The following is a 24,142-nucleotide window of genomic DNA, read 5'->3' as shown; positions in this document are numbered from 1 at the left end:
ACTTTAACCCTTTCAATACCACACGACAAAGGGTTAACCCTTTCACAACCACACTACAGAAGGTTAACACTTTCACTACCACACTACAGACGGTTAACCTTCTGTAGTGGTAGTGAAAGGGGTTAACCCTTTGTCGTAGTGAAAGGTTAACCTTCTGTAGTGTGGTAGTGAAAGGGTACAGTAGTTCTGTATACCGCTATCTAAACACATACAGAAAGTTGCAATTGTAGGATATCCTATGTTGTTGTTTTTTTTCACACAACAAAACTACCATCAATGTTACTTTATAGTACTATAAAGTAACATTGATGGTAGTTTTGCTGTGTGAAAAAAAAACAACAACATAGGATATCCTACAATTGCAAAACAGCATAATATTCAGCAAGAAATCGCTGATCGCATCTCAGTAACTTTGAAACATTCGCAACCAGCAGATGAGACACTAAACTTCTCGGTTCGGGCCGTGGGCCCTAACGGTCGGTAACGCAGACAAAGCGCTGGTTCTGCTCCGTCGGGCTTCAACGTCGCCACTAATAGGGAGGTGTAGTCTGACGTCGCTGGTTGTTCCACCCGTATAGGGATTTATCATTGGGAAAATGGCTTATCGGCTATTGTAACAATTCTGCCACATGGAAATTGAAAAGCTTTCCATTTTTGCACAAAATGAGTTCCCTTCTATCACTACCATTATTGTTTAAGCATTTTTGGTTGAAATAAAATTTGGCGATTTTTTTTATGATTCATTTCATTGTGAATATTTTCATGTTGAGCTATATATTGTAGATGAATAAGCACAGAAAGGTACACCATGCAAATGTTAATACTTTATTTGTTTTAAACTAGACGATTTAGAAATGGGCAATGGGGAAATACATTGTGTTGGACAGAGGGTGGAACACGAAAAACGTCAATGACGTAACCACTACACCTCCCTGAAGGCCCGTTCTTGAGGCCTGGGACCCTGAGATCTGAAGGGCCGTTCTCGAGGCTTCGGACCCCAGCAGAAAAAGTGCAGTAAATTTCTTTTTAAAAACGACTAGAAAAAAGGAGATACATAAATTATTAACTTGCAGCGTGCACGCTGCCGAGAAGACAGCGGTCTGTCGGAATGTTATTGAGAACGGCAAACTACACCCCCGGTGGAATAAGTGGGTCCACAGGAAACGTTCCCCTCGGGTCAGTGTGAGTCCCCGTGTTGCTGAAACCCGGGGGGGGGGGGGGGGCGGAAAGGCGTTCGAGGACTAAAAAAAAAAAGTTGAGACACGTCCCCCCCGTGGTTGCGAAACATTCACACCTGTTTCCAATGGGCTCGTTGAAGGGCTGAGTAAAGGTTCCCCGTCCCCTGCTCGTTCCCATGGACCTCGCTTGAGAGCGGAGCAAGACGCCCGATCTCGCTTAAAATGTGTAAATAAAGTACTTTTCGCCTCGGTCTAGTGGTGAGAGCTCTCGCCCCGCCACCACAATCATTGTTAGTCTTGACTCCCGGTCGCACTGTTTATTTTGGACCTTGGTCGATATGAAATGTAACGTACATTATGTACCTTATTTCCCTGTGGGTTGATTAGTACTTTATTTACGTTTTTTGATGAGACTTGTTCTAGAAAGGTCGTCATACTAAGACCCCCCCCCCCCCCCCCCCGTCTCTGTGATGTCATCCTCTATTGGCTACCGTTATTGTTTGGAACGGTTGCTGGGCAGGACGGTGAGCTGTTGACTCTGCAGCACCGCGTCGTGGACGGTGGGGAACAGCATGGAGGGGGTCACGACCCCTGTGAAGAACTCCAAGTTGCGCAGCTCAGCCAATAGGGTTCCTGGTCGGATGAAGCAGAGACGACATCGTTATGTTCTTTATATACAATACATACAGTATGTTGTGTTGCCCTGGTGGCCTGTAGCTGTTCCGCAACTGTTCCTACTTCCGGGGTAGGCCTGATTGGCCCCGACAGGCACGTGACCCGCGCGGCCACGCCCCGCGGCAGCCCCAAGGCGCGCGGCAACGAGGCTGCTGTGGTTCACAGGCGCTTTCCGCCTTCAACGCCGCCCGCAGCATTAGGAAGGAGTTCGCGGCGCCTTTCACATCGCAGTCATCAGTCATAATAATATCATCAGTCATCTCTAATAATATTAATCACTGTTCAATGTACTAATATACAATACGGCTCACTTTTCCCACTTCAATGACAGAGCCGCTGTTTAATAATATTGTCGCGGCGGAGCTCCGTCGCGGCAGCATTATGTAGCAGTAATCCCCCCTTTTTTTCCATCGACAAACTAGCTCAATTGGTAAGGCTGCTTGGCTGTGGATCCTATGGTCCTAAGTTCGATTCCCTTACGTTTTTTTTTTTTTTTTTTTTTAACGTGCATTGCACTCTATAGCGTATTGTATATTGTATGGTACAATTTACAGTAAGGTGTATGCGTTGCAGTGCAAATGCTTCTTACTGTTGCGCTCCAGAGACTGTTACTGTACCATACAATCGAACTTAGGACCATAGGATCCACAGCCAAGCAGCCTTACCAATTGAGCTAGTTTGTCGATGGTAAAAAAGGGGGGATTACTGCTACATAATGCTGCCGTGACGGAGCTCCGCCGCGACAATATTATTAAACAGCGGCTCTGTCATTGAAGTGGGAAAAATGAGCCGTATTGTATATTAGTACATTGAACAGTGATTAATATTATTAGAGATGACTGATGATATTATTATGACTGATGACTGCGATGTGAAAGGCGCCGCGAACTCCTTCCTAATGCTGCGGGCGGCGTTGAAGGCGGAAAAGCGCCTGTGAACCACAGCAGCCTCGTTGCCGCGCGCCTTGGGGCTGCCGCGGGGCGTGGCCGCGCGGGTCACGTGCCTGTCGGGGCCAATCAGGCCTACCCCGGAAGTAGGAACAGTTGCGGAACAGCTATAGGCGCCCTGGTGTCAGTTATACATGCCTGTGTGTTTCATAATGGACTGCATCTACATAGTGATTTTTATCCAAAGAGATTTACAATTCACGCCTCGCATTTGACCCGTTCACTCACACATTCACACACCGACGGCGGAGGTGCCGACCTGCTCATCAGGAACAGTTAAGGGGTTAAGTGTCTTGCTCAAGGACACTTCGACACGCTGCCCGGGAGGAGCGGGAATCGAACCGGGTAACCTTCCGATTACCAGACGACCGCTCTTACCTCCTACCTATGTGTGTGTGTGTTTGTGCGTTAGTAAATTTCCCTGTCGCACATTTACATTAGGTCTATAATGTTGGTTAATGTATATTGAACTTATCAAATTAACCAAAAATATACTTATTATACTTAAAAACAGGTGTTTACTTACTGCTGCATCCAGCGATTAATATTCGCACATCCACAGCTGCATACTCCTTCACTATCTGCAGAGACAGAGAACTTACATGAAACCAACGGAAAAGCAGAAAACACTCATCACTAATGATAGATACCACACTCATCACTAATGATAGATACCACACTCATCACTAATGAATGATAGATACGACACTCATCACTAATGAATGATAGATACGACACTCATCACTAATGATAGATACGACACTCATCACTAATGAATAGATACCACACTCATCACTAATGATAGATACCACACTACCTCCTTATACTACATCATTATTGGTAAGCTACCTCCTTATACTACATCATTATTGGTAAGCTACCTCCTTATACTACATCATTATTGGTAAGCTACCTCCTTATACTACATCATTATTGGTAAGCTACCTCCTTATACTACATCATTATTGGTAAGCTACCTCCTTATACTACATCATTATTGGTAAGCTACCTCCTTATACTACATCATTATTGGAAAGGAATTTTGGTTCTAGTGACCGGCTGGTCCCTAAGGTCTCCAGAGTTTGCTCTGAACAGGGTAAATCTGCATTTTGCTATGATGCCCCTCTAGCTCATGGAATGAACTCCAACAGTCCTTATTAAAGCTTGAGATTATCTCCTCTGTTGCAGAGTTTAAAACCTTGATCTCCAACCTTTGTCAATCAAGTTGTACGTGTTTTAATTGATTTGTTGTCCTCGCTCTTTGCCTCGTCTTGTTGTCTCTTTGTTATGATCTTATATGCTTTCTTTCCAATGTGTTTCTGTGTGTTCAGTCTGAGCAGCGTTGCTACTAGTGGTGGGGGAAAATATCGATACGTAGTAGTATTGGGATACTTTGCGTGGCGATACTGTATCTATACAGGGACGCCAAGTATCGATGTTTAAATATTTATTTATTTATAAAAAATTGAAAAATCTTAAATGTTTTTGTATTTTTAATTTTTTTGTATAAGGAAGTTGCATTGTTCATTTCAATACCTGTAATAGTACAGTAGTCCACACACGCACACACACGTGTGCAATATGACTGTAATACAAACAGTTCAGTTTGTCAGGTACATGCAACACAGATTACAGTGTTTACATCTGTCTGCTTGAGAAAATACCATGTTCTGCAATACAAATGATTGAAGTGAGATGAACAGACTGAACTTTATTTTATTAGATAAAACATGTTGACAAAGTTTTACTTTGCAGTTGAGAAAAGGTAATAAATTGCAATATATCGCAATATTAATATTGCAATACTCAGCATATCGCAATATATTTAGTATCGCAATACTATCGTATCGTGACTCAAGTATCGTGATAGTATCGTATCGTGAGGCCTCTAGTGATTCCCACCCACTTGCTTCCCTCGGCTTACAGATCTGATGGCTTTAGCTCCCACTGAGTCCACGAAGTTGACGGGGGTCCAGTCCAGGACGACGGTGTGAACAGGGCCGAGGGGCTCCTCCAGGAAGCGCTCCCGCTCCGAGTCCGCCACCTGGCCGTTCCCGCGCGCCTCCGCCTGGTCCTCGGACACCAGCTGGTGGGTCACGCCCTGCTCCGGGTCCTGGAGCCAATCACAGAGGGGGATTAGTAGTAGTAGTTTATTATAATATTTACATTTACATTTAGTCATTTAGCTGACGCTTTTATCCAAAGCGACTTACAAGTTCTGTACGACAAGTCATCAGGAAGGGCACAACTCTATCAGCTGAGTAACAATGTTCATCAAAGTGTTGAGTGTTACAGTGTAGGTTAGTTTATTAGGACAAGTGCATGACAGTAAGGTTAGTTAGGGTTAGATATATATATATATATATATTTTTTTCAGATAAAGGTTGAAGAAGTGTGACTTTAGTCGACGGCGAAAGATTGGACGGGGTTTCGGCTATCCTAACTGGGGTGGATAGTTCATTCCACCATTGTGGGGCAAGGACTGAGAAAAGGCAGGTTCTCCTTGATACACAATCATTTAACAATCTTTGATTCAGGCAGTGACTGAAAAGGTACAGACTGAAGCATAATGCTTATATATGCCTGTCCTATATTCTTAACAAAATGTAGACTCCAAAACAGTATTCTAAAAGAAAATTACAAAATAATTATACATTTGTAATCTTCAAAAATAGCTTTACAAACCATTTTCTTAAAAACCAAAAGCGATTTACTCATTCTTAACTGTATATCAGCATTGTTCCACAAGTTAACTCCAACAATAGAAATACACCTCCTTTTAATCCCTTTCTTAGCTTTTCGAACAGTACATTTACAAATGTCAATACAGTACAGGTATGGGCAGGCTAATAGTAGAAAGGCATAAATATTAGATCTGAGGAAAATAAACAGTAAACAATAGAATTAAATCTGAATATAGAAATATGAGAAAAATAAACAGTGTAAACAATATAATTAAATCAGAATAGAAATATGAGAAAAATAAACAGTGTACACAAGGTGCAAGTGAGGGTCTGTACCATAACTGGCAAGATATATGTCATACATTATTATCTCATGATGACGTTACTAGGGTTATTATTACTATTATTATTATTATTATTATTATTATTATTATTATTATTATTATTATTATTATTATTATTATTATTATTATTATTATTATTATTATTATTATTATTATGATGATTATTGTTGTTATTATAATATTATTATTGTTATTATAATATTATTATTATTGTTATTATAATATTATTATTGTTATAATATTATTATTATTATTATTATTATTATTATTATTATCATTGTTATTATTATTGTTATTATAATAGTATTGTTATTATAATATTATTATTATCATTATTATTATTGTTATTATAATATTATTATTGTTATTATAATATTATTATTAGCATTAGCATTGTTATTATTATTGTTATTATAATATTATTATTATTATTATTATTATTATTATTATTATTATTATTATTGCTCAACAAGACGGACTCTGACGCACCAGTTTCACCACAGCGCTCATCTTCATCTTGCCGCCGCTGTCCTTCGCTTCGCTCTGCGCCTTCAGTTTCTTCCTGCGGGCTTTCAGTACGGCCTGCAGGTCTGCAGGGTCCACTCCTGTCTGGACACAAACACGTCTCAACACCACCCTGATACTAACACAGCTCTCACCACTAGACTAAGACACACACCCTGATACAAACACAGCTCTCACCACTAGACTAAGACACCCACCCTGATACAAACACAGCTCTCACCACTAGACTAAGACACCCACCCTGATACAAACACAGCTCTCACCACTAGACTAAGACACCCACCCTGATACAAACACAGCTCTCACCACTAGACTAAGACACCCACCCTGATACAAACACAGCTCTCACCACTAGACTAAGACACCCACCCTGATACAAACACAGCTCTCACCACTAGACTAAGACACCCACCCTGATACAAACACAGCTCTCACCACTAGACTAAGACACCCACCCTGATACAAACACAGCTCTCACCACTAGACTAAGACACCCACCCTGATACAAACACAGCTCTCACCACTAGACTAAGACACCCACCCTGATACAAACACAGCTCTCACCACTAGGCTAAGACACCCACCCTGATACAAACACAGCTCTCACCACTAGACTAAGACACCCACCCTGATACAAACACAGCTCTCACCACTAGACTAAGACACCCACCCTGATACAAACACAGCTCTCACCACTAGACTAAGACACCCACCCTGATATAAACACCGCAATACTATGATGATGATGATGATGATGATGATGATGATTTAACAGTTATGGTTAAGATATAAGGTTAGGGTTAAGGTTATGGTTAGTTTAAGGTAACAGTGTGGTTAAGGTTAGGGTTAGTCTTGATGTAAAGGCACTTGCCTCCCATGTGAGCGTCCAGGGTTTGTTCCCCAGGAGGGGAACTCAAATGTTTTATCTATCTAAAACGTTAAAGGTTCAAACTTTCTCAATATGTAATATATGTACTTATTTGTAAATATGTCAATATATTACTTATTTGTAATATGTACACATTGTAAATTTTTGTAAATACATATATTACTTTTACATACAATACATACAGTACAATGTATAGATATAGTGTCTACAGATATGTAAAAGGTCTATGTGCCGGTAAATACAGATAGGTGTGGATAAATATATATGTGGTGAGAATTAATAAATATATTCATAATAATATAATATCCAACGAGAGTTGAAATAAAGGCTTGAAATTAAATTAACGTAGGAAAGTAGGGTTTAGGGGGTTTAACATTTGGAACTCACCCTTTAATAAGAAGACTAAACCCTGGGTCATGAAGTGTGTGTGTGTGTGTGGGGGGGGGGGGGGGGCACTTGTTCACCTCTGCATGTTCCTTGATCACATGCTTCATCACATGCTTGTGAGGACATCTACTCACATTACACACACACACACACACACACACACAACACACACACACACACACACACACACACACACACACACACACACACACACACACACACACACACACACACACACACACACACACACACACACACACACACACACACACACACACACACACACACACACACACACACACACACACACACACACACACACACACACACACACACACACACACACACACACACACACACACACACACACACACACACACACACACACACACACACACACACACACACACACACACACACACACACACACACACACACACACACACACACACACACACACACACACACACACACACACACACACACACACACACACACACACACACACACACACACACACACACACACACACACACACACACACACACACACACACACACACACACACACACACACACACACACACACACACACACACACAGTGGCCGAGACTACCTTCTCTTTGAGTGCGTTCACATAAAGGTCACTGTTGGCAAAGTAGATTGAAGAGTTGGAGTGGAAAATCTTAATCCCCGTGCATTCAGCCGCCTGGAACCAAGACAAGAGCAGAGTTTCAGTTGTTATTCAGCCGACGGTGTCTCGCTGGAGAATCTAGTCTCATCACAGCGTCTCGCTGGAGAATCTAGTCTCATCACAGCGTCTCACTGCAGAATCTAGTCTCATCACAGCGTCTTGCTGGAGAATCTAGTCTCATCACAGCGTCTTGTTGCAGAATCTAGTCTCATCACAGCGTCTTGCTGGAGAATCTAGTCTCATCACAGCGTCTCGTTACAGAATCTAGTCTCATCACAGCGTCTCGCTGCAGAATCTAGTCTCATCACAGCGTCTCGTTACAGAATCTAGTCTCATCACAGTGTCTCTCTGCAGAATCTAGTCTCATCACAGCGTCTCACTTCAGAATCTAGTCTCATCACAGCGTCTCTCTGCAGAATCTAGTCTCATCACAGCGTCTCTCTGGTCTCATCACAGCGTCTCGCTGCAGAATCTAGTCTCATCACAGCGTCTTGTTGCAGAATCTAGTCTCATCACAGCGTCTCGCTGCAGAATCTAGTCTCATCACAGCGTCTCGTTACAGAATCTAGTCTCATCACAGCGTCTCTCTGCAGAATCTAGTCTCATCACAGCGTCTTGTTGCAGAATCTAGTCTCATCACAGCGTCTCGCTGCAGAATCTAGTCTCATCACAGCGTCTCTCTGCAGAATCTAGTCTCATCACAGCGTCTCACTTCAGAATCTAGTCTCATCACAGCATCTCGCTGCAGAATCTAGTCTCATCACAGCGTCTCTCTGCAGAATCTAGTCTCATCACAGCGTCTCGTTACAGAATCTAGTCTCATCACAGCGTCTCTCTGCAGAATCTAGTCTCATCACAGCGTCTCACTGCAGAATCTAGTCTCATCACAGCGTCTCGCTGCAGAATCTAGTCTCATCACAGCGTCTCGTTACAGAATCTAGTCTCATCACAGCGTCTCTCTGCAGAATCTAGTCTCATCACAGCGTCTCTCTGCAGAATCTAGTCTCATCACAGCGTCTCTCTGCAGAATCTAGTCTCATCACGGCGTCTCGTTACAGAATCTAGTCTCATCACAGCGTCTCTCTGCAGAATCTAGTCTCATCACAGCGTCTCTCTGCAGAATCTAGTCTCATCACAGCGTCTCTCTGCAGAATCTAGTCTCATCATGGCGTCTCGTTACAGAATCTAGTCTCATCACAGCGTCTCACTGCAGAATCTAGTCTCTCACTAGGGCTGAGCCCAAACGTTCGGACCTTCGGTTCGTTACGTTGGCATTCGAATTCTAAATCAACATTCGAATTTTTTATAAAAAAATAAAAATAAATTCTGTGTCTATTCATTCTGTTTAAACCAGGGGTTCCCAAACTTTTTCAGCTTGAGACCCAAAACAGAAATTTGGTGTTTCCCCGGGACCCAAACTTACAAAAATACATCATGAATTGCCATAACATACATTTATAACCTACTGATAAAGAACACAACAAACCATGAATTTCAAATGTATATGAAATTTATTTATTTAATTATAAAAGTACATCACAGCAATAATCAGAGTGTAATGTTAAGTTGCTCACCACCTCATAACATATGTACATACAATTTTGTAACACTTTTAAATGAACAAACATGTTCTACTCTCCTTTCTATTTCTCACCCCTTTTTCAACTCTCCATTTCTTACCCCCTCCCTCCGTCCCTCAACCTTAAACCCCAACATTGAGCAACATTCTGATTAATTTGTACTGACTTATTTTAAAATTCTACTGACCTGACATCATGCTAGAAGGGGTATAATATTTAATCTATGGCACAATGAAATCTAATGAGAGGTATGTGGCTGGTTGAAGTTTTCAACCAGCAGATCTATTCTGGGCTTGGTTTTTGAAAGTGCTATTCTGAGGTCATGCTGAGCATTTAGTCTGTTTCTGTATTTGTTTTTCAGGTATGCTAGAGTAGAAAACCCAGATTCACATAAGTATGTGGTGCCAAAGTGAATCAACACATCTACAGCCTTTCTATTTAAAAAAATATATATTTTTTTAAATTAAAATTATTTTTTTAAATAATCTTTTATTATTATTGGCGACCCAATAAAAACGGGTCTGCAACCAATTTTGGGTTGCGACCCTAAGTTTGGGAAACGCTGGTTTAAACCAATGGGGTTTTTCTTCACAGTTGCAGATAAAGATTAGGCTACACTAATATTATAGTATTAAAGCTGATGAGTTATATTCATTAAAGAAAGTTGATTTAATAAAAAAAATAAACTAATTTGATCAGATGAATCACTTTATTCAAATTGAGGATTTAGTTTGAGGATATTTATTAAAAACATTTAAATAAAATCAAACTTTCTTTTGAATTTTTTTTTTTATAAAAAAAAGAATATATATTATTAACCCTTTTGAACCTTCATTTTTAACCCTTTCACTGCCGCACTAACAAAACGGTTAACCCTTTCACTGCGACAATACACAGAGGGTTAACCCTTTACTATCACACAACCGATGGCGACCTTCTGTCGTGTGGCAGTGAAAGGGTTAAAAACGAAGGTTCGAATGTCTGTTTGAAAAACCATGACAAAGTTTGAAGCCCAAAAACAGGCTTCGGGCTCAGCCCTACTCTCATCACGACGTCTCGCTGCACAATCTAGTCATGGCACCTCACCTCCTCGTACTCCTCCACGTCGCAGTACATCCCGGTGTCCTGAACCTGGCCCAGGACCACACTCTTTGGGCTGCAGGACGGAGAGAGAGAGAAGAGGGTTCAGAATCCTAACCATGGTTTTCTGCTGTGGATGATAACTTACTTGATATAAGAAAGGAATACTTAACTTATCTTATGTTATAATAATTAGGACACTGATTGATTGATTGATTGATTGATTGAAAACTTTATTAACAGATTGCAGAATGGGTACAGTACACAGTACAGCTCAATACACACAATTGTTAAGGGGATGCAGACCAGAGAAATACTTTCGTCTTGTTTACATCAGGGTCCCCCATTTTCAATTCATCATAACATATATGGCATACATGACATACAGATAGACAGTACTGCTACATCTATACATTTATGACATACCAGATTTGCAAATACAGTACTGTTTGTGATACGAAAAGAGTCCAGAGAAGAGAGTATATATATTTGACGTGGAAACTGTACATTGGAGGAGGTTGGGTAGGTGGGGGACTGTACATTGGAGGTGGTTGGGTGGGTGGGGGGGGGGTGGGTAGGAGGGGTGGGTGGGGGACACTGTACAACTGAACAAGCAAAACTGTACATTGGAATATTGACAAGACCATACTTGGTAATTTACTGTACATTGGGGGCGGTTGTGTTAGGACATTTACAGGGGCCAGTTTCGAATTGCAGTCTCCCGTAGGTGCTTTTTGAGAGTGTTTTTGAAAGTGGGTAGTGATTCACATTCCTTTACAGCTTTGGGTAGGGCGTTCCACATTGATGTGGCATAATTGCGAAACGTGTTTAGTCCCTTGTTTGAGACGAATCTGGGTTTAACATGATTTGTGGAGCTCCCTCTGGTGTTGTGATCGTGGTATTCACTGACCTTTGGGAAGTATTTTGACATGTACACGATTTCTAAAGTTCAATATAAGAGGGAACTGCGCCCTGAGAGGGAGGTTTGTCCTGAGAGGGAGGTTTGAAGGGTCAAAGTGGGTATCTGTGGATGGATAAACTGTTAAACAGTCATTCAGAACTATTTTATTGCACTGCACTATTGCATAATTTTTACTCCGTCTATTCTATTTTACTATTTTTATTATTGTCTATTTTAAAACTGCAATAGAATCAAACCATAAACAAGTTGGCCTATTGTGATGTTAGGGATGTGAAAAACTGTGATTTTATATGTCTGCACTTGTGGTAATTTTGTGCCTGTCTTTTTGCTGCTGTGCAGCACTTTGAGATGCAATTATTGTATAAAAGGTGCTATACAAATAAAGTGTATTATTATTATTATTATTATTATAAGATAAAATTGTAAAATTGTGGATTTCATGGTGTTTTTTATTGTGGATCTATTGTGATGTTACTTGTTGATCTGTGAAGCCCATCGAGGCAAATTGTTGTGATTTTGGGCTGTACAAATACATTTGACTTGACATGACATAAGATAAGATAAGATATTCCTTTATTGATCCCCTTGGGGAACTTCAGGCAGCATGGGGAGGGGAGAGGGGAGGTACAGGTGTGGGCAGGGTAATAGTAGAAGACATAAATATAGGCAATCAAATTATAGTACAGTCGAAAAGTTAAAAAATAGGCAGTGTAAACAATATAATTAATTCTAAATATACACATCTGAGCAAGTAGGCAGTGTGATCAAAGGTGCAGATGAGGGTCTGTATGCCCTATCGGTTATAGTATACATTACAATAAATATGGTCAATAACACTTAGAATCTGAATATATTCTATGAGTAAGTAGAGTATACAGTATATGATATGATAAGTCTATTACAGATATGGACCCATACAAGTATGCAAAAGCAATACGCAAAAGATAATTAAGTGAATAAGCATGTAGAAATAAAAGCGAGTGAAGATAAGTGAAGAGAGCAGAAGAGAATACTAGTAGTGTCTTATATACTGTACCCTAACAAACAAAGAACATATCATATAACCAATAGGGCATACAGACCCTCATCTGCACCTTTGTTTACACTGTTTATTCTTCTCATATTTTTATATTCAGAGTTAATTATATTGTTTACACTGTTTATTTTATTGCCTGTATCCATTAGCTGTGTGCTCTATGTCCATATTCATTTATACATACATGTATGCATTGTAAACTAAAATAAGTACTTTCCCCTGTATAAGTACGTACCTCTGTGTTCTGTAGATGACCGTTACCAGGGCGAATCCGATGGCCACCAGGAGACCATAGTCCAGGCCCAAGAGCACAGAGGCTACGAAGGCCACCAGCCAGATGGCCTGGAAGAAGCAGAAGACTACGTTGTTTCTACATGGACACCAAACAATAACGTAGCCTGACCTTAACACATTGACCGCCATAAACGGCTTACGACGTGTTTGCTGGCCATGCTAATTCTGCCAGACCACGCTGTACGACGTTATTGAGATCACATTTAATTTTTTCGCCATGGCATTCATAATTCCGCCACCCAGCCTCTGCTGATACAGTGGGACTCTGCACAACAGTGCAACGCCTCAATACCACCACCTGGTGGATGATCGGGCGAGTTACAACCGGAAGTGGATCTGATGATCTCGGTGCATCTGGGAAATCCGTCCGGCAGTCACATATCGTTGCGGGACTATAGACACACACTGGCGTGCAATGGATCGCTGCCATAACTCAATAATCGACATGATTTGGGCGTTTATTACGCCATACAAACCGGAAATGGATCTAGTCGATCGACGTCAAATAAGTGGGATCTTTTTCCTCCAGTCTCATCGGCGAACGGTAAGAGGACAGTAACGTTACTTTCAGCTTGATTGTTTATTCTTTTCAATGCAAACCGCTCTGATCAATATATCACCCATACTACATAAAGCATTTACTGACGATCACGGAATTATACACGACCCCCCCCCCCCCCTTTCATCCGTGCATGATGAATCATAACGTATACGATCATGTACAGCTGAATTTTTTAATATAGCGTGTATCGGCAATAAACGGCAGTTGATAATCTATATATGCGTTTATGCCTATAACTCACGTTCTATGAATTACTGCAGAAAACGATAAAAACATAGTTTATATTCTAGAAGCTATTTTTGGAAGAATCTATGAATGAAAAAGTATAACGTTCCTACATACTGAACGATAGATAATCGATGTTGAATGGGCCATAGTAATGTCAATTTAGCAATACAATTTAAAAAGTTATAGCCCTGCAAAGAAGGTGAACATCTCCATAGGCTTAGAGTGGTGGCAGTGATCATACATTGATGGATAGAAGCGTGCCTGACTACTCTTCTCCACGTGAACCTCCTGGACTGTCTGAGAAACTGACCCCGGCTACTACCCCCCTGCTTGTCTGACTACCCTGCTACTCGCCTACTCCCTGCACTGTCTGAGAACCTGGTTACCGTATTCTCCTTTTTCTTAATAAATATACCCGCTGTTTGGGTTTTCTCTGATTCAATATCATCTCTGCCTGTTTGTATCTGCACCTGGGTTCTCGCTACAGTACAACTGTTACACCATGCGGTCATGTGTTTGACTTGTGTTCAGGAGACTCGATTAGATTAAAATGTATTGTCATCATACAGCACAAGTACAGTACAACAAAAAGAAGTTTGGCATCCAACCAAAGTGCAAATATAACAGTAAAGTGCAACAGTAATATACAATGTACGGATGATTAAACTCAATATAAAAAATATAAATGAGTACTACTGAGTAATAGTATAATCAGATGTATGTACAGAGTTGTAGTATTAATATGTACAGTGATACAGGTGTAAAGAGACTATGGTAAGTCATACTGGCCAGCAGCGTAACTAGTAAGATAGATAGATAGATAGATAGATAGATAGATAGATAGATAGATAGATAGATAGATAGATAGATAGATAGATAGATAGATAGATAGATAGATAGATAGATAGATACTTTATTAATCCCCTTGGGGAAATTCAGGGTATCTCGCAGCTCAGACAGATATAGATAAGAATATATATATATATAGTATATACAGCATTATTGTACAAGTTATATGGGTGATATGCAGGTGTATATGTGGGTATGTAGAAGGATTATGGGTTATAGGAGGTTATGGCTTAACACTGTTTTGTGTTTTGTTATATACAGCGTTTGTCTGCTCCTTTCCTGAATCCAGCATGTTTGAGTCCACACTGTCCCGGGTTCTGTCGTCTTTATTCCTGACAGGTTCACAGTGTATCTCCAGCTTGTAGGTAGGTAGGTAGGTATTTATTTAGACAACAAAACATATACAGATCATTACATCACATATTTGCTTTTGTCAAGGAGAGGAACGAAAAAGCCAATGACTTATTTACATCGTTGTCCCTGGAAGTCAAGGATGCTTGATACATACACATACAACTCATTACAGAAAATCAGGGAGAGAATTTCCGGACTTGACTCTGACTACAGTTGCCGTCAGCTAGGACCGGAAGGGGAGGAGCTGGGAGATGACTACCGTTGCCGTCATAGGGGGTGGGATTTTGGCGATGAGACAGTCACTTTGGCACCCCTCCAGCACTTGCGTGGGAGAGGGAATTGGGTGTAGGGATTGGGGGGGGGGGGACCGCTACCAATCTTATCTTCTCCAGACAGCTCTGCTCTTCCCCGGGATGATTCGTCCCTGGTACGCCATGTACAGCCCTTACTCTTACTGTAGCCACTTACCTTACTGTCTTAATACTACCATGCTCTCTTCCTACTATACTAATACAGGTGCAGCTCAATAAATTAAAATATCATGGAAAAGTCTATATATTTTGCTGTATTGATGCAGTAATTTGTGCAAAAGGAGCCCCAACCAAGTACTGAGTGAACATACATGAACATACTTTTCAGAAAGCTGATTTCTTTTTTTTTATCCTCTCTTTCTCCGATTTTTTCTGTTTTCTCCCCGTCCCAATTTAGTCGTTGTGCCAATTCCCCCCTCCCATACCAAGTTAAGTCAAGTCAAGTCAAGAGTTTTATTTGTCACGGCATACGAGTATACAATGAAATGCGGGTGGTCTTGCCCGCAACGATGTGCATAATACAATAGTAATAACATATAATAGAATCCAATAGAACGACATTGTGCAATAAAACAAGTAAACAGAGTAGGGCATATCGGTATATGTACATAAGTTATTTACAGAGCATGGTAGGACATGCTAGGTCCTGTGGTAGTGCAATACACTGTTAGCTACGGATGAGGCACTGGGTCTTTCTGTACATGCTATATTATACAATCTTCTCAAGTTATACTATACTATTCTTAAAGTGACCTTTCCTTAGTGGCCATAAGTGTGGGCGTGTGCAGCATGAGTGTGTGCTTGCTCATGTTAAAGTGGCTGCTAGTGTGTGAGCGTGTACAGTGTGTGTGTCGTGTGTGTGCTCATGTGTGCTTCTGTGTGGAGAGTTTAGTGTTCAAGGCTCTGATGGCCTGGGGGAAGAAGCTGAGCCGAAGTCTCTCTGTCCTAGTAGCTGGTGTTCGCAGGCGTCTGCCTGACCTCAGCAGCATGAACAGGCTGTTGTTGGGGTGGTGAGGGTCTTTCATTATTCTGCAGGCTCTGGATTTGCACCTCTTGTTGTATAGAACCTGCAGGGGTGGTAGTGCAATACCCGTGGTACGCTCGGCTGAGCGCACCACTCTCTGTAGGGCCTTCTTGTCCTGTGCCGTGCTGTTTCCATACCAGGCAGTGATGTTTCCAGTCAAGATGCTCTCTACAGCTCCGGAGTAGAAGGACTGGAGTATCTTCCCAGATACTCTGAACTTCCTTAACTGTCTCAGGTGGTAGAGGCGTTGCTTCGCCTTTTTTACGACTGAGTCTATGTGTGTTGTGCATGTCAGATCCTCTGAGATGTGGACCCCCAGGTACTTAAAGCTGCTCACCCTGTCCACGGTAGCCCCGTTTATCCTCAGTGGTGTGTGTGTCTCCTGCTGTCCTCTCCTATAATCCACGATCAGCTCCTTGGTTTTACCAATGTTCAGGAGCAGGCTGTTGTCCTGGCACCAGCGTTCCAGTACCTCAACCTCCTCCCGGTAGGCCTTCTCGTCGTTGTCCGAGATCAGCCCCACCACCACTGTGTCGTCCGCAAACTTCACTATGGAGTTGGAGCTGAACTTGGCCACACAGTCGTGTGTGTATAGTGAGTACAGCAGGGGGCTCAGAACACAGCCCTGGGGGGACCCGATGCTCAGGGTGATGGTGTTGGAGGTCTGACCCCCCACCCTGACCGCCTGGGGCCTTTCGCTCAGAAAGTCCAGTATCCAGGCGCTCAGAGCGGAGCTCAGACCCAGCTCGATCAGCTTGTCCACCAGTCTGGTGGGGACTATGGTGTTGAACGCTGAGCTGTAGTCAATGAACAACAGTCTCACATAGCCCCCCTTCTGGCGGTCAAGGTGAGAGAGGGTGCTGTGCAGTACTTGGGAGACCGCATCATCAGTGGACCTGTTTGGCCTGTATGCAAATTGCATAGGGTCCATATCACTGGGGAGGGAGGCACAAATGTGATCCTTGACCAGCCTCTCGAAACATTTCATGGCCACAGAGGTGAGTGCCACCGGTCTGTAGTCATTGAGACATGTTGGGGAGGTTTTCTTTGGTACAGGGATGATGGTAGACATCTTGAAGCAGGCGGGGACGACTGACTCCGCCAGGGATCGATTAAATATGGCGCTGAACACAGGGGCTAGCTGGTTAGCACAGGACTTAAGTATGCGTTATTCCGTCTGGGCCAGCAGCTTTTCTGGTGTTCACCTGCATAAGTGCTCTTCTCACACTGTGTACCGACAATGAGAGAGAGTCCCCGCCCCCCCCGCGGATGCCCCCCCCTCCACAACAGCCGACGCGCCAGTGACGTCACTAGCCATTGAGCTAGCGGCGCCACTGTCTGCACCAAACCGAGCGTAGAAAGAGTTGAGTTTGTCCGCGAGAGAGGCGTCGTCGCTCCCCATTGAGGGGGCGCTGACTTTGTAGTCAGTTATCGTCCTCAGTCCCCGCCATAAGCCTTTTTTTTTTATTGAACACTTATAGACATACAACACAACATATACAATAACATCAATAACACAACAGTACAATGATGTGGGCCCCTTGAACTCGGCTGCGCTCATACTCCCAGACCCCTGCAAGAGGAACCCCCCCCCTCCCACCCTCCCCCCCTAGAAACCGGGCTCCCCCGCATCCCAGGTCCGTCCCACGCGGGGTCCAGCACTCAGCGACACGGGCATCTTGAATCTGATTGGGCCCGACCCAGTAGAGGGGCGAGGGGCAATACTCCTCCCCACCGAGCCAAGCCCGCTACCTCCCATGCCACCAAGCCCCCCACCCCACGCACAACCAACCCACAACCCACGGGATCCCACTCTCCCGGGTCAAACCGCATAAACGCTGACCCCCCACCCCCGACTCCCCCCCCCCCTGAGTTGAGCCCATTGGCGCCCCCCATATCTTTTTTTTAAAACTTTCTTTTTTAGCGTTTATCGCTTTTTCTGGTCAAGCATGACCGACAGAAACAGGTTGAAAATGGGATGTAGAGCAGGGGAAGACATTCTGAGAAATGACGGCGGGTCCGGGAATCGAACTCGTGTCCCCCAGATCCGTGACGAGCACGGTTTTCCCCGACGCAGAAATAGCGCCGAGATATGCGGTGAGCTACGGGAGCTCCCCGGCGCCCCCCATATCTTAGGCCGCTGCGCCCGTAGCCGGGCCCCCATCGACACGGGTCCCTTGAATCAATTGGGCCAGGCCCAGTAGAGGAAAGGATAGGGGACTCCCCCCCACCGAGCCAAGCCCGCTATTCCCCATGCCCCCGAGAGCTCCACCCCACGCCCATCGGCCCCCCAACACACAGGGCCCCGCCGGGCAAAGCCCAGCCTCTCTGATCCCCCTGTGAGAGACCCCTCCCTCCCGCCCTCCTCCCCGAGAGATAGAACACCCCCATATCCTGGTCCACCATGCACAGAGCCGAGCCGCCAGAGCCCCCACCCACCCCCGCCCGACCGCCAGGCCCCCGGCCCACTAGAGCCTCAAGCCCAGGTCCGCAGAAGGTCTAAGCACCACGCCTCAATGGCCCCCCGACCCCCCGCGACGCCAAGCCCGGTGCCCCCCCGGCCCCGACACCTGACCGCCCTGGCACGACGGCCGAGGACCCCAGGAAACCCACTGTACCTCCCATGTCACCGACATCACCGCACACGTTTATGAAAATAAAACTAACAATACAATAAGCGCACTCTTTCCCCAGTTGGCGGTTTGGAGGGGGATCAGCCCTCCTACTGGAGAAGCCCCCCCCCCAGAGACGAAGATACCCCCCGCAGGAGGCTCTCCAAGCCTCTCTTCATGTCCAACATTTAGAATTTTTGTCCTTCATATTTGTCCATGTGCACATTTAAAACATATATACTTTACATAAATCGCTCCCAAGGTGTACGGGGGATCCATAAGTCACCCCCTCTCCCCTGCTGGTAGGTGCAGAGTATTGGCTCTCTTGTTGAGAGGGCTCTGGCGAGGGGTGCCTGATGTCTTGGCCCCCCTTCATCTCACTATAATTGTCCAACATTCGTGTTGTCTATTGTGCTAGAGCTCCTGGTCAAAGTTCTCCGTCTGCTTTTCCTCCTGTTCCGAGACCCCCACCTTCCAGTCCTCCTGTGACTCGAGTCCCATGTTCCATTGTCTCTCCTTCATCCCAGTCCAATGTGTGTAAACCTCTGTGTGTCTATAGTTCTCCATTCTCTGTGTGTAGCATGTTTACTCCTCCAATTATTCTATGCGTTGTATATTTACCCTCCTAATTATTTCCATCTGCAGTGATTATGTATGCGTTCGTGTATGTGTTCCATTGGGCATTATTGTCTATAGCTGGGGTGGTTAATCCGTTCTTTATGTACTCCTCTCGTTCGCCTCCCCGTGTCTCACCTCGTCTCTTCCTTCACGTCTCCTTATCATTTCCTTCACCTCGAATCTCAAAAAGTTAATAGTAACCGCTCTCGGGGGGCCTGCCAGCGGGCTGCTTCGGCGCAGGCACCCCGTGGGCTCTCTGAATCTCCATCACCACATACAGGGCCATAGACTCCCTTTCCACTCCGTCCTCCAATCCCCATAACCGGGTATTATTTCTCCGCGGTCTCCCTTCCATGTCCGACAGCTTTTCCTTCATTTTTTCTTGTTGTAGAATTGCAATTGTCAGTACTTCGTGTATCTTCGTTTCCCATTCCTCCGCCTCTGCCGTTCTCCCGTCCAACCACGCTCTCACCCTGTTCCACCATCTTTTCATTGACCGCTTCGAGTCCTGCATCCATTTCTCCCCCGATATCCTCCTGCTCCGTCTTCAATTCCCCCCCCCAGCCTCCCGACATCGGTCCTTATCGTGTCCGTAATTGTCTGCATATCCGCCAATATTGCGTCCGTCATTGTTTTCATATATGCCAATATCTCGGCCTGCATGCAGACCGCCCATCCTGGCACTTCCCTGTCGAGCGCGGCCGGCCCACCTCCTCCTTCCACCTGGTCCCTCTCAGTGGTGCAGTCGTAATATGGGCCAAGGCCAAACGCCACGTGCATGCGCGCTCCCGCGCGCTCTCGCATACATGTATCTCTCCTCTTTCATGAGTCGGAGCTGGGGACGAGACGGGCGGTCTTTTGTCACATAACACACGCCCAACACACACACACACACACACACACACACACACACACACACACACACACACACACACACACACACACACACACACACACACACACACACACACACACACACACACACACACACACACACACACACACACACACACACACACACACACACACACACACACACACACACACACACACACACACACACACACACACACACACACACACACACACACACACACACACACACACACACACACACACACACACACACACACACACACACACACACACACACACACACACACACACACACACACACACACACACACACACACACACACACACACACACACACACACACACACACACACACACACACACACACACACACACACACACACACACACACACACACACACACACACACACACACACACACACACACACACACACACACACACACACACACACACACACACACACACACACACACACACACACACACACACACACACACACACACACACACACACACACACACACACACACACACACACACACACACACACACACACACACACACACACACACACACACACACACACACACACACACACACACACACACACACACACACACACACACACACACACACACACACACACACACACACACACACACACACACACACACACACACACACACACACACACACACACACACACACACACACACACACACACACACACACACACACACACACACACACACACACACACACACACACACACACACACACACACACACACACACACACACACACACACACACACACACACACACACACACAGTCTAGGTGATAAGTGCCGGCCGGCACTTATCACCTAGACTTTGCATAATAATAGGATGCGCGCAATTCTGCCTCAGTGACGAAGCCCAAACGTCGTTTGACCGCGTATGCCCAGCACTGCACCCCTGGTCCCTCTCTCCCTCGCGACGGGGATTTTGTATCTTCAAATTCTCCCTTCTCAGAGATCCCTCATTTTCTCTCTTCTTCTCATTCCTTGTTTCCTCCTTGTTCCTTGATTGCATCTCCATTTTTTATTTCTTTTCGGGTCTTTATTCATCAGTTTTTTTACTTATTCGACCAGGAGCTCCAGCACACGCGTGCTACCCGTTTCCTCTCGTACCGGAAGTCCCGCCATAAGCCTCTTGTGTCATTCTGTGCCATTTATGTCTCCATTTTGTCAGCATACGTCCGTTTTGCAAGTTTAACAGCCTTGCGCAGAGTATAGACTGTAGCGTTATACTCCTCCATGTTTCCTGACTCTCTGCCCAGGTTGTAGGCAGTGGTGCGAGATTTCAGAGCTGCTCTGATAGTACTATCCACCCACGGTTTCTGGTTTGGGAACACCCGCACCTTCTTTGTGGGGATAATACTGTCGGCAAGTGATGTTATGAAACTCACTACCTGTTTGTTGTGCGCATGTTCTCCTACTGGTCGGTACAAGGGAACCCTGAAGTCATCCGACACGCGCGGCGACAGCCAGTGACTATTTTTTCACCTGGCAGCGAGGACTCTCATTGGTGAAGTGTAACGCGTGGGAGGTCACGCTGCCTTCATCAAGTCCTGCCTCCGCTGAGCAAGCGCCCAGACCTGACCTGTAGGCGTCGCTGTCCACAACGCCAGATTCCCACCCATGACTTGCCCTCCCCCTAACCCAGCCAAACGGGTTAGTATAGCGATCAGCCCAAGCCCCAAGCAATGCTGACTCCGGGAGTCGAGACCGCAGTCTCTTGCATTGGTGACGAGCGCAATCTCCGCTACGCCACCTGACCGCCCCGAAGGCTGACATTTCTATATACATTTTTTTTCAAACTTTCAAACTTTCTGAGATACTGAATTTTGGGCTTTCATGAGCTGTAAGCCATAATCATCTAAATTAAAACAAATAAAGGCTTGAAATATTTCACTTTGTGTGTAATGAATCTATAATCTATGAGAGTTTCGCTTTTTGAATTGAATTACTGAAACAAAATAACTTTCCCACGATATTCTAATTTATTGAGCTGCACCTGTATGTCTATACTACTATGCACTCAACACTGCAGCACCCAAGTTTCAGCACTGTTTGATGATCATTGTTACTCAGCTGATAGAGTTGTACCCTTCCTGCTGACTTGTCGTACGGAACTTGTAAGTGGCTTTGGATAAAAGCGTTCAGCTAAATGACTAAATGTAAACGTTGCAGGAACTCACCAGCTCTATCCTGCTGGTTCTCCACAGTGCAGGGATGTCGCGGGTCTGTTTGAACATCCCCAGCAGGTTGACCATGATGATGGCCGCCAGCACCGTCTGAGAACATAGACCGGGATTATCGCCCGGGACAAATTTGAATGAATGAAGTTTATTTTTTCGGTCTTGTTTACAGACAAATCAAACACACCCGTGTGGACTCACACACACACACACACACACACACACTCCCACTCACACACGCACACACACTCACCTGGGGGAGGGGCTGGAACACACACACACTCACGCACACACACTCACCTGGGGGAGGGGCTGGAACACGAACCCGATGGCCACAACCACCAGCAGCACCACTAGTGAGGATAGCAGCCCTGCAATCTGCACACACACAGACACACACACACACACATACACACACAAACACATACACACACACACACAGCGATAAGATAACTGTGTCAACAATCACTGATCAATTCCCATTTATACACTCCAAATGGCAACACCTGTGCCTCGTCTAATCTTTATGGTTTTTATGGCACCAATTTAGCTACTGTGATGAGGTCACATGCGTAATTAACGTCTTTGCCACTTCCTGTAGACGCTTTACTCATAGGGTGTGTGTGAACTGAACAGGGTGTGTGTGTGTGTGTGTGTGTGTGTGTGTGTGTGTGTGTGTGTGTGTGTGTGTGTGTGTGTGTGTGTGTGTGTGTGTGTGTGTGTGTGTGTGTGTGTGTGTGTGTGTGTGTGTGACGCTGCTATCTGTATCCATGAGCTGTGTGTTGATTGTCAGGTTCATCATCCATGTGTGTGTGTAACTTTGGTTAATAATATTTGTGTCCTTTAAACATTGTCTTTATGTGGACATAAATAAAGATTCTAAATGTGTATGTGTGTGTGTGTGTGTGTGTGTGTGTGTGCCGTGTGTGTGTGTTAGTGTGTGTGTGTGTGTGTGTGTGTGTGCGTGTGTGTGTGTGTGTGTGAGTGTGTTACCTGTGTTTTCCCTCCTGTACTCTCCTGTACCAGACTGCGAGACATGGAGCAGGTGATGGCGAAGGTCTGGAAGAAGGAACTAATGAAGTTACACAGACCGAGAGCGATCATCTCCTGTGAAGAACAGACACATTATTACAACAGACACATTATTACAACAGACACATTATTACAACAGACACATTATTACATATCCCTTATCTACTCTCACTAGTTACATATCCCTTACCTACTCTCAC

The 24,142-nt window shown here is 44.5% G+C and overlaps 1 protein-coding gene across 1 annotated transcript in view; it reads right to left on the bottom strand.

The window, feature by feature from the left end:
* Positions 1-1,626: 1,626 nt before the first annotated feature.
* Positions 1,627-24,142, bottom strand: part of slc26a5 (solute carrier family 26 member 5) — a 42,768-nt gene continuing 20,252 nt past the window's right edge. The window contains exons 8-17 of the mRNA XM_084330814.1: positions 23,904-24,017; positions 23,211-23,288; positions 22,911-23,006; positions 13,176-13,282; positions 10,989-11,058; positions 8,245-8,337; positions 6,318-6,437; positions 4,725-4,913; positions 3,327-3,381; positions 1,627-1,811 (exon numbers count right to left, since the gene is read on the bottom strand). Of these exons, the coding sequence (XP_084186940.1) occupies positions 1,672-1,811; positions 3,327-3,381; positions 4,725-4,913; positions 6,318-6,437; positions 8,245-8,337; positions 10,989-11,058; positions 13,176-13,282; positions 22,911-23,006; positions 23,211-23,288; positions 23,904-24,017 (1,062 nt within the window). The 3' untranslated portion in view covers positions 1,627-1,671. The remainder of the gene's footprint in view (positions 1,812-3,326; positions 3,382-4,724; positions 4,914-6,317; positions 6,438-8,244; positions 8,338-10,988; positions 11,059-13,175; positions 13,283-22,910; positions 23,007-23,210; positions 23,289-23,903; positions 24,018-24,142) is intronic.

The sequence above is a fragment of the Notolepis coatsorum genome (assembly GCF_963971535.1).
Source record: "Notolepis coatsorum genome assembly, chromosome: 15".
In the NCBI taxonomy this organism is placed as follows: Eukaryota; Metazoa; Chordata; class Actinopteri; order Aulopiformes; family Paralepididae; genus Notolepis; species Notolepis coatsorum.
Note: the sequence above shows the minus strand (reverse complement) of the source record. Positions and strands in the feature narration are given on the sequence as shown.